This window comes from Callorhinchus milii, unplaced genomic scaffold (assembly GCF_018977255.1).
Source record: "Callorhinchus milii isolate IMCB2004 unplaced genomic scaffold, IMCB_Cmil_1.0 Scaffold4, whole genome shotgun sequence".
In the NCBI taxonomy this organism is placed as follows: domain Eukaryota; kingdom Metazoa; phylum Chordata; class Chondrichthyes; order Chimaeriformes; family Callorhinchidae; genus Callorhinchus; species Callorhinchus milii.
Window position 1 is genome coordinate 24,003,374 of NW_024704745.1, and position 13,308 is coordinate 24,016,681.

Sequence of the window (13,308 nt, forward strand, 5' to 3'; positions counted from 1 at the left end):
AATCTGTCAAATGCAACATTTATATTTTAAATGCTGCTTGTTACATTTTACACTTGACATACTTAAGTTCTATGAAAATGCTGCAGTCCTCAATTTAAGTGCAACAGATTTGCAATACTGTGATGACTTTTTTGGAAATTGATTTTTTTGTTCCATCCATTGGTATTTTGTTTCTAAATACAACATTTACAGTCTAGATAGAGTGATTACTATTGACAAATTGATTTGAACTACATGGCGGGTCTCTATGGATCAAACTGTGCACAAAATGGAACAGCTCTAGGTCTGGGCAGACATTAACTCAGACTTTTCAGTATTTTCAGCAGCATGATATTGAGGGTGAGGTACAGCCTGCTGACATCAACGTTTGGAAGGGAGAGATTTTCAGGACTACCCTAGGAAAATAGAGGTCAACGCCAACAATGGTATGCTCCCATTCATTCTCATAGTCGGATAAACTAGGTTCTCCTGTAAATGGGAAGCCTGCAGGATACCCCAAGATAGGAAATGAATGCTGACTAGAGAGAAGCAGCCTCGAAAACCAAAGTGCCAGGGGTTTGACCTTTTGCTGGTTGGAATAGCTGGCTTCCTGTGGAAAAAAATTGTCGGTGTGTCATAGCTGAGGTCACTTTATGTGCATAGTGCACCTGTGCAATCTGTAGGTGTTTTTTTTTTATTTTTTTACTCGCACTCGGTTGAGCTCCCAGTAATAAAATACAGTAATGTTAAACAAGGAATACATTTATTCAAATCTACAGAATGGAATCTTAAATACTTACGGAGACATCATAGTTTCCGGGTGGGGCAATGTATGTAACAGTTCCTCGGTTTTTCGGAGGAAGCATGATCTTATGCTTAATAAGAGAATTTTCTATCACACCACCATATATATCTCCACCAGTGACATGGCTGCCAACCTTAATAAAATACCAAATTAGAGTTCAATACAATCTATCAAACCTCTCTGAACTAGTTGATACATCTGTCTCATAAACAAATACTTATTTTTTTAAAACTGTTGAACTAGTTCAAAGGTAAATTATAATAATTGTTCTACCTCTACTTTGTAGCCCCAGAATGAAAATAAGCTTCTAACTAATGGCAGGTTTCATTTGTATGAGTGTACGTAATTTTGCAAAGTACAATTTCAGGACAGATACCACAAAGTTTTTCTTTACCCAGAGGGTAAGTTACAACTGGAATTAGGTTACCAGGAGGAGTGATTGAGACCACAAAACTGGACTCTTTAAGAAGCAGCCTTACATTGTGATGGGAGGATAGCTAGGTGGTCATTCTCGAAAGATGAGACTAAATGGACCAAAGAACCTTCTTCATCCAAACAATGTTGTGATATTGTGAACCCATTTAACCTCAACACCAGTTTCTGGAACTTTGCCATCATCGGTGGGGGTGGTGGTGGAGAAACGACAACAACTTGCACTTATATAGCACCCTCCATGCCGGGCGGCGGCTCAGAGCGCTTAAAGGAGATAAGAGAGATCTCCTTGGGGTTGCAAGGTGACATTCTTAGCAACAAAATATTGGAATCAAGCCATCTGTGGCAGTCTAGCCAGCCTTGCGCATTGGCAGAACTTGAAGGGTAGATCATTGACAGCAGGGATTCTTCCTAATTGGCTCCTGTTAACCTGGAAAGGCATAGCCCTGATGGGTAGGATAGGACTAGCTGGACAAGAGTGAAGGCCTGCTAGCCAATGTTCACAATGGCAAGTTATGCAGTTTTAACTGGTTAAATTCCAACAATACTCCAAAACATACACCTAAGCCCTGTTCTTGCAAACTAATATCTAATTCCAGAAAGTATTAGGCAATCAGGGTGCATCCATCAGTGGAGAGTTCACTCACCATTCCAGGCACAGGAAATTTTCCTTGCGGAAGTGGCTTGCCCATATGGAACTCTTTTCAAACTCGTTGCACAACTGCTACGCTATTATAATTTCCTTACAGTGTGAAACTATATCCTAGCATGTGTTGAAGCCCTTAGAACACGGGAGTGGCAAAGGAGCGGATTTGCATTACAGTTCTTGGAAAAATATCAAAGTACTGCAGCTGATTAGGGCACAAAAGAATAGTCACTTGATACACCTACAGTTGTAATCATCAAAACCCAATTTAACTTTAATTAACTACGTGTTCCTCCAAGGAAAACCTTAAATTACATCTTTACTGAAAGCTCTTACCCGCAAATTCTTGGATGGTGTAAAGTCCCACTTGACATCTTTACTCAGAGCATTTACATTCACACCACGAGGGATATAAATACTGTGAGTCAGGTCATTAATGTCCTTCAAAGGTCGCTGGATACCATCAAAAATTGCTCCCATGATGCCAGGCCCCAATTCCACAGAAAGAGGCTTCCCTGTGCGAAGCACAGGATCTCCAACAGATACTCCAGCTAACATAACAGCTCAGGAAAATATAAAGTTTTTAGTGTCAGAAAACAAAGATGTTACTTGTTAGGAGTGGCATATGTTAGCACCTGTCACATGCAGAGGAATGAGATGAGAAAAACAGTGCAAGATCAGGAAGCCAAGACTCCCGTTTTCAACTATAAACCTGAGTGAAATAATAAACTGTGTCAAACAGTCCACTCTTACACCCAATGAAGGCTCAGACATGAATAATCCCTTGGGTGAAGTACAAGAGGTTGACTACCACAAACAAAACTATTGGTCTAAACAACTTTTTTTTTGAAGTATGAAGATAAACAGCTAAATCACCCAGGGCTCCTGATAACTATCAAGTGGACCACTGTTGAAGTGGTTATGTGGACGTCAAGTGGACAGGATCATGTTCAGTTCAAAGGCCAACAAAGCCAAACTGCCTGAACAAGGGTTACTTGGACAAGTAGCAGAGAGCCATTGTTGTCCGTGCGACCACAGTCACCATCTTTAGGAAAGGCAGAAGAGAGAAAAATCAAAAACTAAACACAAAACAGTAACATCTTGATAACACAGATACAATAATATAATAATAATCCTTGCATTTGATATAGCGCTTTTCACATCTTCTAGACGTCTCAAAGCGCTTCACAGAATATGCTGTAAAGTGAATTGACTGTATATTTGTAGGCGAAACGCGGCAGCCAATTGCGCACAGCAGTGTCCCACAAACAGTCGTGGATTGAAAATGACCAATTTTTTGGGGGGGAGGAATTATTATTAGGCATGTGGAGTAAGGAAACTTGTCCAAGGTTTCGCCCTGCCTAGAATTGAACCTAGGTGTCTTGCTTGCAAAGCGAGCGCTCTAACCACTGAGCTACAGGACTCCACATATACATTCTGTCTTTAATAAAGCAAACATGATTATATGACGGGAGCCTGGAGTTTCTCAATCATTTTTGGGGGGGAGGGGGGGGAAAAAAAGGATGAAAGAAAGAGTAGGGAAAAACAACATTTCCGCAGAGTCATTGGGTTGGGCAAAGTCCCAAGATAAAAGCAGATCACAGAAGTCTGTGGAAGGAACGTACTTGAAGTAAATAGTCTTTTTATCATTTAATTCTTTGCATTTTTTTTTAAAACAGCAAATTATTTTATCCGTCGCTCACATAACGAACACTGGAGAAACTTACACATCTTGTGAGCAATTACACATAAGGTTTTTGCACAATAGGGTTTTGTGCAAAATAATCTGTAATGCAGAAGCAACTAATTCCACTGATCAGAAATAAAATCAGCAACATTATATTTTAATGTTGCTGATTTTAAATTAACCAGTTTTCCCATCTCAGAACACACACCTACAAAGGGATACATGTTTCTTCATAGACTTGAATTGTAGCCATTTCGCCCTCCAAGCGGATAATCTCACCAACCAATTCAGAATGACCTACACGTACCAGCTCATACATGGCTGCTCCTGCCATATTGGAAGCGGTAACAACTGGAAAATACACGGAAAAGGAAAAGACAAAATATAACAATTTGCATTTATATAGCACCCTTCATGGAAAGCAACATCACTTTAGAGATGGTATTGAAGACCAGGTGGGGAGGTGACTGTAAAACCATTCAAAGGGATAGGTTATTAGGCAGGTTTTCAAAAGAGAAGGGGGAGTCTGAGGCATAGGTGGAGGGAGTACCAGTCGGTGGTAGCACAGTGGCTGAAGGCTCAACCTCCAATTTAGGATTCTCTCAATACCTTGAAGGGCATCATATATCAGCAGAATTCAACTGGGAGAGTGAAAGCCTGTGATAAACAAAAAGGGGCAAATATTTTGCATTTGATTGAATTGCAATCAATTTCAATACAATAATGCCATTTCATTAGGTTCTCATACGAGTTACTCACCAGGACCAGAAACACCATGAACATATCCAACCATGCTTTCATCGTCTTCATCTTGTAATTTGGGAAGTTTTCCAAAATCCATCTTGATGAGTCTGAAAAATTTTTGCAATAAGGGTACAAGTGCAAAAGCTGCAGTAACCCAAGAGCTAAGCTCAATGATGCTCAAGAGTCAAACACAGCAAACCATGCATGGAATCAGTATGTACTAACTAGCTCAAAATAGAATTACTGGTATACAAACACAGATTTGGGTTGTTGAAAACAAAACACTTGGTTGTGAAGATCACAAAAATTCAGCTATATCAGCTGCACGAATTATTATTAAAGTAGCATTGACCAAGTGAATACTCAATCAGAAAAACAAAAATCTCACTTTATCACTAAACCAACATTGCAAAAATGGATCTTGCACTCAAAAGACAAGGCCAAGCTTATTTATTTATTTCAAAAAATAATGTTCTATAGAAAACGACTGAACCAATTGTAATTTATTGAGGTAGGAATAGGTCTGTAATAGCAAATGCTTATCAATTTTGAAAGTGCTATGTAGTGAGTGCCCTCTAGTGCACATTTTTATTTCCACAGGTTCAGTAAATAGTATATTTCTATATATTTGGTTAATAATACAACATTAAAGATGTAGGTGACAGAACACCAGTCATCATTAGATGCAATACCCACGGCCATACCAAAGCTTCACAGTTTAGCACTCTAAATTTATTTACAAGGCCTATTAGTTTCGCAATGAAAATGACTGCTTTAAAACACGACACTACGTTCAAGTTTGTAAACATCATCACAACAATTTTTTGCTTCCTGATCCACCTTACTGGTATTTTTAGCACCAGGAATGTTATTTTTAATAGAGGTGCATATAAAAGTAAGATTTATTTGAGGATGTAATATTCACATGTCAGGTAGGCTTTATTAAATGTTTAATGTACTCCGTTCCTGGAGTGACAGGTTTCTAAATTTAAATCTATGCACACAGATTGCCCATCACACGGTATATGACTGCAGATGGCAAGTTCACTGATGTAGTTTGTTTAGACACTTACATACAAAACGGCAACTATTGTTGGGGATACGGCAATAGGAATGTTCTTTAATTTCAAATTAAAGATGTAGTAACCCAATAGCAATGATTCTACCAAATATTAAATTGGCAATATAACTGTAAGAACAATCTGTCCAACTGATGTTTTTCTGTAAACCTGAATTGTAATCACTGAGAACATTCTTTCTTTCAACTATAAACATATGTAAAATGCAAACATTTTACTCTCATTGATTTGACAGATTATCAACCAGGGAATCAGATTGTCTAAGGAGATGGGATAGCGATGTTCCCAATTCTAAAGTTTCACTATCTCACCAGCCAACAATCATTTTAGCCAGCACATCATTAGAAATTTTATATTTTCTTGGAAAATGTTTAAACATCAACTTCCTCAACAAATATATTATTTTTAAAGGACATAATATGGATTAGTAAAGATCTATTTATCACCTTTAGTGTGGGTAGCATCCAACTTGCTTTTAAAATCAAGCTCTTTAAAATCATCACCAGTGTTACAAAATCCTATATAATGTGCATTCTTAAATAAACTGATTCAGGAAATTTCAAAAATAAAGCTCAAAGTATTGAAAAGTATGATAAAGCACAGAAATTAGGATAAGACTCAGTTGGACATGTTACAAGCTTCACATTCAAGGCAAAAGTGGCAGGGAGTCAGTTAAGCTGTGCTTTATGCCCCCTTTCCATCTGTACTTCAACATTCTTTGAATAAATATTCAGTTTAAAATTCTTGCATATTACAACACGTAGGTTTTTACCATTCACTGCTAAATGTTACAACAATTATTTTAAATATCTTTAATCAACAGAAAAAGCTGAAAAAGAAATAAATTTTCAGTGATCCTCCAACACCCCAAAATGCTGTAGAATTATTTATTCACCATCTTAGCACAATACAATATTACATTTGTACAGCACCTTTCATATCAGGAGGACATTCCAATACGCTGGACAATCAGAGATTTTGACCCGAGCTGGAAGAGTTGGGGAGGCCGACAAGCAGGGAGTTGGCGTAGTCGAGCCTCAATGTGATGAATGCGTGAATGAGGGATTTGGCAGCCTGAGGGGTGAGGCAGTGGTGGAGCCGGGCGATGTTGTGGAGGTGGGGAAAGGCAGAGCGAGTCATGGCAAGGATGGGGGCTAGAACAGACAGTTGAGGCTCAAACAAGATGCCAAGTTTCTGGACTGGCTCAGTGAGATGGGAGTGTGAATCCCTGGATGGTGATGCTGTCAGTGCCTGAGCTGTGGAGGTGCTGACGAGAAGCAATTAGGAGGGCTTTGGTCTTGTTGATGTTCAACTAAAGAAAGTTATCTCTCATCCAGGACTTGATGACTGACAGACATTCTGTCAGGAAAGCGATGGTCCTGGAGTCAAGGGTGGAGGCAGAGAGATAGAGTTGGGTGGCATCTGCATACACGTGGAAGTTGACCCCATGTCTGCGGATGATGTCACCAAGAGCAAGCATATAGATATTGAAGAGAAGGGGACCAAGGACAGAGCCCTGAGGAATGCGCACGCGACATTGCGGGGGCTGGAGGAGAAGCCGCTTGTGGAGATGAAATGGAGATGGTGTGAGAGGTAGGATCTGAACCACTCAGGGACAGAACCATTAAGGTTGAGGTGTGAGGAGAGACGGTGGAGGACAGAGTGGTCAACAGTATTGAAGCAGGATGAGGAGGCAGAGGGAGCCCTGGTCACAATCTTTTATACGCTAACATAAATATTTTTTTGAATAGTTCTATCTATAATTTTGCTTGAATAGTACTATAAAACTTGCAACTTTTATCTATAGAAAATCAATCATGACTGATTGATGTACTCTGAGTTCGCAAATTATAAAAAAGCATGAAGATACAACTTACTGAACTTCAGCATTTGGATTTAACAACTGACTATTCAATATTTTAGCTTTGGTATTTGGGAAGCACAAACCTTACCTAAAAATCTAGTGAAATATTAATCTGACGGTCATAATTCTACGCTTACCGTTCCATAACTAATGTTCCTACAGTTCTGAATTGCCTAATTTCAAAACGAATAGTGACGACTTTCTTGACGTTGATTATCTGTAAGGTTTTTAAAATACAAATTAGGGTTCAGTGGTAAAGATTTGTTAATACGATTGCAATGTTGACCACTTGTAGCAGATCCATTTAATTATTAAAGGAAACTAAGCTTGCTGAATACTAAGACTGACTTTAGAATTAAAAGATCTTTATATTATTGTCGTAGCAAACACTTTGACACCAATTATTAGAACCCTGTTCAATTTTATACAAGTGTTTGATAATACGTACAAATTGAAAAGTTGCGCAGTCATTATCAAGATAGCTTATTTCAACGTCTAAAGATTGGAAACATTAATCCTTCAACCCAATAAAATTAAGCTATTTACAAAATATCGCTAGACTTATTCTCTAAATATTTGCCAAGATTTAAATTTTACTGCAGTTAAACCAGGAGTCCAAGTATTTTATAGATCTAAAACTATGAATTTAGAAACTAATTTATTTAAAAGAGGAAGATCATATTTGGCTTTCAAAGCATCTGCAACATATTCATAGATGACAACTGGTTAAAACTCGACAAATTAGTAGTTTAAATTTTTTTAGGATAGTGCCACTTTCTTCAATTTCTAAGTATGATTATCAAAAGTTCAAAGATATAGCAAATTAATGCACCAACAATGATGCTCATTCTTGATGAGATTGTTATGATTATCAACACCAAAACGCCTCATGATTCTTAAAAGCACATTTTGTATTTTCCTCTCAATTTTCCAATTTATTAACAATATCCCCACTCACGTAAGACAGTCCAATCTACAGAATTCACAAGTTCTGTTAACACAGTTCCTTGGTTGAACAAGGTTGTACTGGAAGGAATTCAAACCATTCTTCTGGCAATGCAGATGCAAGCAGAAACCAGAAGGCAAATGGAAGTCAAAGCTTGCTATTAGAGTATTGAGAAAAGGTTCGCAGTAATATACCAGTTTAATTAAAGCTTTTAAAGTCTCCAATGTACTTCAATAAACATATCCTTAATGGATCTTCTGCAGAGTAGAAACATTTGCCTCTGAAGACCACTCAAAACTGATGTGTAAGCTAGGTGCTGGGCGAATAGTAACACCTCAACTGAGATTAGCTAACATAGAAATGGAACATTCCTGATGGTGGTGTCCTGCACTGGTAGTATCATTCACCAGATTATCAGCAAAAATTTTTCTTCAACCCTGATACAATTTTCAAAACTTAAATTAACAATCTAATTGTAGCCTAACTCGACACTAAACGTTGTAAACCCATCACCAGTAAAGCTCTTAACTGCATTTTTGTTACAAATATAATATAAATAGTACTTAACATAGCATCGTTAAAATCCAAACAGCTCAAAGCACTTCACACAATGAGTATAGAATCATACAATATTACAGCACAGAAGGAGACCATTCGACCCATCACACCTGTGCCTGTTCTTTGGAAGAGCTACCAATCAATCCCATTACCCCACTCCTTTCCTATATCCTTGTAAATTATTCATTTTCAATTACCTATCCAATTCCCTTTTGAAAGTTGTTATTGAATCTGTTTCCACCATCTTTTCAGGTAGTGAATTCCAGACTGTAACAATTTGGTGTAAAAAAAAAGATTCTCCTCATCTCCCCTCTGGTTCTTTTGCCCCCTGGTTACCAACCCACCTGCCAGTGGAAACAGTTTCCCCTTTCTTCACTACCAAAACCCCCTCATATTACACCTCTATTTAATCTCTCCTTAACCTTCTCTACTCCAAGGAGAACAATCCCAGCTTCTTTCGTCTGTCCACATAACTGAAGTCCCTCATCCCTGGTAGCATTCTGGTAAATCTCCTCTGCACCCTCTCCAAGGCCTTGATATCCTTCCTAAAGTGTGGTGCCAATATTTGGACACAAAACTCCAGCTGAGGCCAAACCAGTAACTTATAAAGGTTGGAAGTATAGTACCAGAAGTATCCCATAAACTGAATAAACAGAATATTTGCCAAAATATCTGGAGAACACCAGGCATGTTAAGGGAGTACCATGGAATTGTTACTATCAACCTGAATTGCCAGATTGTACCTCGATTTCATGTTTTTTTATATGAAGGTCAGCACCTCAAAAAATCTATCACTCCCTTATACTGAAGTGGAGTACCAGGCTAAAGCACAGGATTACTTTGTTCAAATGTGGCTGAAAGATAATTATTTGAGTATTTGAAGAAGGTACCGAGATGCTAAGATTATGTGTTACAATCGCAAGTTCTGTTTACACATTTCCTTAGCTGAATAAAGCAGCTATACAGGAAGAAATTCAAAACGTTCCTCTAGCCCTCTATCGACTTTCTATCGACCTATAAATCCAACTTTTGAATCTCTCTCTTCAACCCTACCTATGGTCATCTCCCTCTTTCCAACTCCATTGCTTGGAATCCAACATTGTCAGTGAAAAATGTTATCTTACAAGAAGGGCTCTATGCATAAATGCAGATTGCTGCTGTTATTATTTCACTAAAATAGACGCTCTACAGTAAATCCTGTGAAATAGCTTGAGACATCCTCCTTAGATGAAAGGCACTATATTAATGCAAGTATTATTATTACTAGTAGAAATAAGAGCGATTTGGGTACCTCTACACTCAATGAGAAAAAAAAGTTATCTTGACATGGTTTTATACTCTGTTGTAACATTGCAGATATATTTGTAATAGGGTCTCCTTTTATGCAATTTCTAGGATTCTATGAAAAACATAGCAGAAGTTTTCAATTTAAGGTATTTTCTTTTCAAACCAGTGAGGCTAAAATATTTAGTGTACACTGCTTTGCCCTGCACAATTGTTTTGACACAAACTATTTTGACACATAATACAATTTTGTTTTGATAACACTGAACTGACTGGTCTATTGGAATCTGGAACTCATTACAGTTTCAAATGAATAGTTCAGAAAACAAGATTTTTGGGTAGTGTATTAAACCATCTAAGTTTGATCAATGCAGTCGTTTTGGAGAGACAACGAGGTACACCAAATCTAGGCATTCACAGTAGTATTAGTCACAAAATCATAAAATTAATTCTAATGAAGAAATACCATCTGATCTCGTTCTTCTAGTTGCTTAATGCTCCCTACAAAATTGTCACAACTCTTTACATTCTGTGAAATTATTTTGCATACTACAATTACAAAAACATACGCATTTAGTCATTCTGAGTCTTTATATCAGTATGGGTATAAATGGTTTGCAACAAGAGGGCCCTAATTTCCTGCTTTTTGTGAAAAAAAGTTTGCATGAAGGTGCACATTTTGTTATTTCAGTGAGAGCAAAATGTTGATGATGGTGCCAAGGGAGGGAGAAGAAGTGTTTAAAACTGACACATGACTGCTAGCCCAAGACAAATAGATTTTCCAGGAAGACAAGACAGAGGAACTGAAACGCTGAAGTACCAAAGCTGACTTACAACACTATGCAAACATATGCAAGAAGATTTGTATAAAACCTCTTTTTCAAACAAATAAATGTGTATAAGATGCTTCTGGCTCCTAAATGGCCTGTTTGTACTCCCTTGTTGTCTTTCTTCGGTCTGATATCAAATCCTGAAATTGAAGTAAAATCAGTAGGCTGGCTATTGCGCTTCAGTCCCAAGAAGGGACTCTGAATGCAAAACTTTGAGCTATTGACACTAATTTAAATAATTCTTACTATGTTGCTTTTGCAAAGTAATGGCTGAAACAAAAAGCAGCGACAACCAGGTCACTTTTTCTTGTTTTTTTCAATCCCTTCTTCAGGCTAAACAGATTAGGTGTTACTGTACAGTAAAATATCCAAACCACACTGAGTTTCATATACGTATGCTAGCTACACAAGGAAATTTCTTTGTCTGGAAATGGAATGCACACTCCTGGAGAGACACACCTTGCTTATCAAATTCTGGAGTAATAGCTGCAGCTTGACAAGAGCAACGGACTGAGGATACAAGTATGATTCTTGCAGTACTACTGGAGCTCAACAGGTTGAAATCATTTAGCTTGTCATTAGAGCATTGTCTAGTAATCTTCCCATTATTCCCAGCTAGGATCGCCCTACCTGCTGCGACTTCGCTTACAGGTTTAAAAGGAGCCAAATAGGAAGACTCTCTGCCCTCAAGTCCATCTGACGAGGCTAGCTGGCCCTGGAGTACTATGGACCCTCCCTGACTCAGGATCCTGCCTACTGCCTGTGGACTGATGATTCGGACATTCTGCTGCCCAGCAGGTCACCTTGCAGTTAGCTCAGCTGGCTTTCTGCAATAGCTCTTCCAACCATGTCACAGTTAGGCTAATTAAGGTTAGTCCAAAAGCACGATGAAATGTGCACTGTAATCTTACATACTGTAATGTTGGTGACCCCAAGGTTGAAAAAAAATCAATTTGCAATCTTGGTCAAGAGGTTCATCATTTATATACACACAGCATACAGCAGTCCAAACATAGCTGTCTTGACTACAGAACGCATTTTGAAATGAGCAAACAGCGATTTCTCCATAATTCACTTGTAACTTGGAGATTAGTGTGCAAGTAAACCATGGAGATGGTCAAAGATGCTGACCAAGAATCTAGAGAAGGAACTTCTGAAACGCGCTGGAAGGAATCACCAAGCAAAATACGCTAAGCGCTTCGAAGTGGATTTCCCCATTTAAAAATGTAGTCACTAGTTATTAACCTCGATTAAATAGTACCAGATCAATTAAAATTCTGTACCTGAAATTATTTTCAACTCGCCGGTGAGTAAGGAAAAAACACTCACCTGGATATTTCTTGTAGCTCGAGTTATGTGTTACACAGAATACCACTTCAGCGTCGAGTTCCTCTTCAAGAATATCTGCGGATGTCAGGATATAAAACACATTTAACATTAGTTCGGGAAATCGGTTTGGGCATTTATTCAAATTTCTGCGGCAATTGCAAAAGCCGGGTTTCACTTCCCAGAGGCGGAGACTGGCGCAACGCATCGCATGACCTGATTCTCCCATCTCGTCCACCCTGAGTGATTGATGCCGCGAACGGTCGGTCTCTGGATAAGTTCAATTGAAGACAATTTATTTTTGCCAATTCATCTCCCGGCAGTGCCGCGGGCTGGGCTGAGGGTGGGCCGCGGGCTGGGCTGAGGGTGGGCCGCGGGCTGGGCTGAGGGTGGGCCTCATATATATATATATATATATATAGCCAAACGGCCCCCGCAAAAAAAAACACTCTCTCCTCCTGCACCCGAACAACTGCCGCCGCCATCCCTTCTTACCCCTGAGGTACGGACACTCTCACCATCGCCTCCAGCAGCTCCCGGGCCGGGCCGGGCTGACAGCGAGCGTTAACGGGCGCCACCAGACAGCCCGTACCCGTACACCTCACTCTCTCTGTCTACAGGTAGCAGCGCTGTGTGCGAGAAGCGGCCACTCACCGAGACGAGACACCGAGTCAGACCTTCTGGAACCGTCACCTCCGCGTCCACCCCCTCCCACCACACACACACCACGTCTCTCAGCTCCGATCAGCTGACCGCGGCCGCGCAAAGCACCCTGGTCAACGCAGCTCCAGGAAAGGAGGAGGAGTCTGGGGTGGTGGGGGGAGGGTTCAAGCGAAGAAAGACTTTTTTTTAAAAAAAAGTACGGGGACACTTTTATAAATTGCAGGCGCCGTCGGAGCGCAAATCCGAAACGAAAATCACTCACGAGAATAGTATATTTTTTTTAAAAAAAAACGTCGTTAAAAAATGTTTTTTCCCCAGCGCGTGAACTCGTGAGCCGTCTCCGTGACGTCAGCGCCCTGCGAGGCGGAGGGGGCGCCCCCTCATTTCGGTGACGCCGGTCGTTGAATTTGATTCAATTCACATATTAAAAAAACACCCACATCAACGTTTTAACGTTAATTAAAA

General features: G+C 39.4%; 2 protein-coding genes across 4 annotated transcripts in view; one reads left to right on the plus strand and one right to left on the minus strand.

The window, feature by feature from the left end:
• LOC103177565 overlaps positions 1–10,919 on the plus strand; it is a 30,673-nt gene extending 19,754 nt beyond the window's left edge. For both annotated transcript variants that reach the window (XM_007891790.2, XM_007891792.2), the window contains one exon: positions 10,716–10,919. In XM_007891790.2, the coding sequence (XP_007889981.1) occupies positions 10,716–10,732 (17 nt within the window). In that variant the 3' untranslated portion in view covers positions 10,733–10,919. The remainder of the gene's footprint in view (positions 1–10,715) is intronic.
• Positions 1–13,308, minus strand: part of atp6v1ab (ATPase H+ transporting V1 subunit Ab) — a 26,579-nt gene that overhangs the window by 12,189 nt on the left and 1,082 nt on the right. Inside the window, exons 1-6 of one of the 2 annotated variants that reach the window (XM_007891788.2) lie at positions 12,835–12,951; positions 12,184–12,258; positions 4,309–4,400; positions 3,772–3,900; positions 2,199–2,413; positions 780–917 (exon numbers count right to left, since the gene is read on the minus strand). In XM_007891788.2, coding sequence (XP_007889979.1) covers positions 780–917; positions 2,199–2,413; positions 3,772–3,900; positions 4,309–4,390 — 564 coding nt within the window. In that variant the 5' untranslated portion in view covers positions 4,391–4,400; positions 12,184–12,258; positions 12,835–12,951. Of the gene's footprint in view, positions 1–779; positions 918–2,198; positions 2,414–3,771; positions 3,901–4,308; positions 4,401–12,183; positions 12,259–12,834; positions 12,952–13,308 lie in introns of those variants that run through there. The other variant, XM_042334539.1, reaches the window with a different exon arrangement.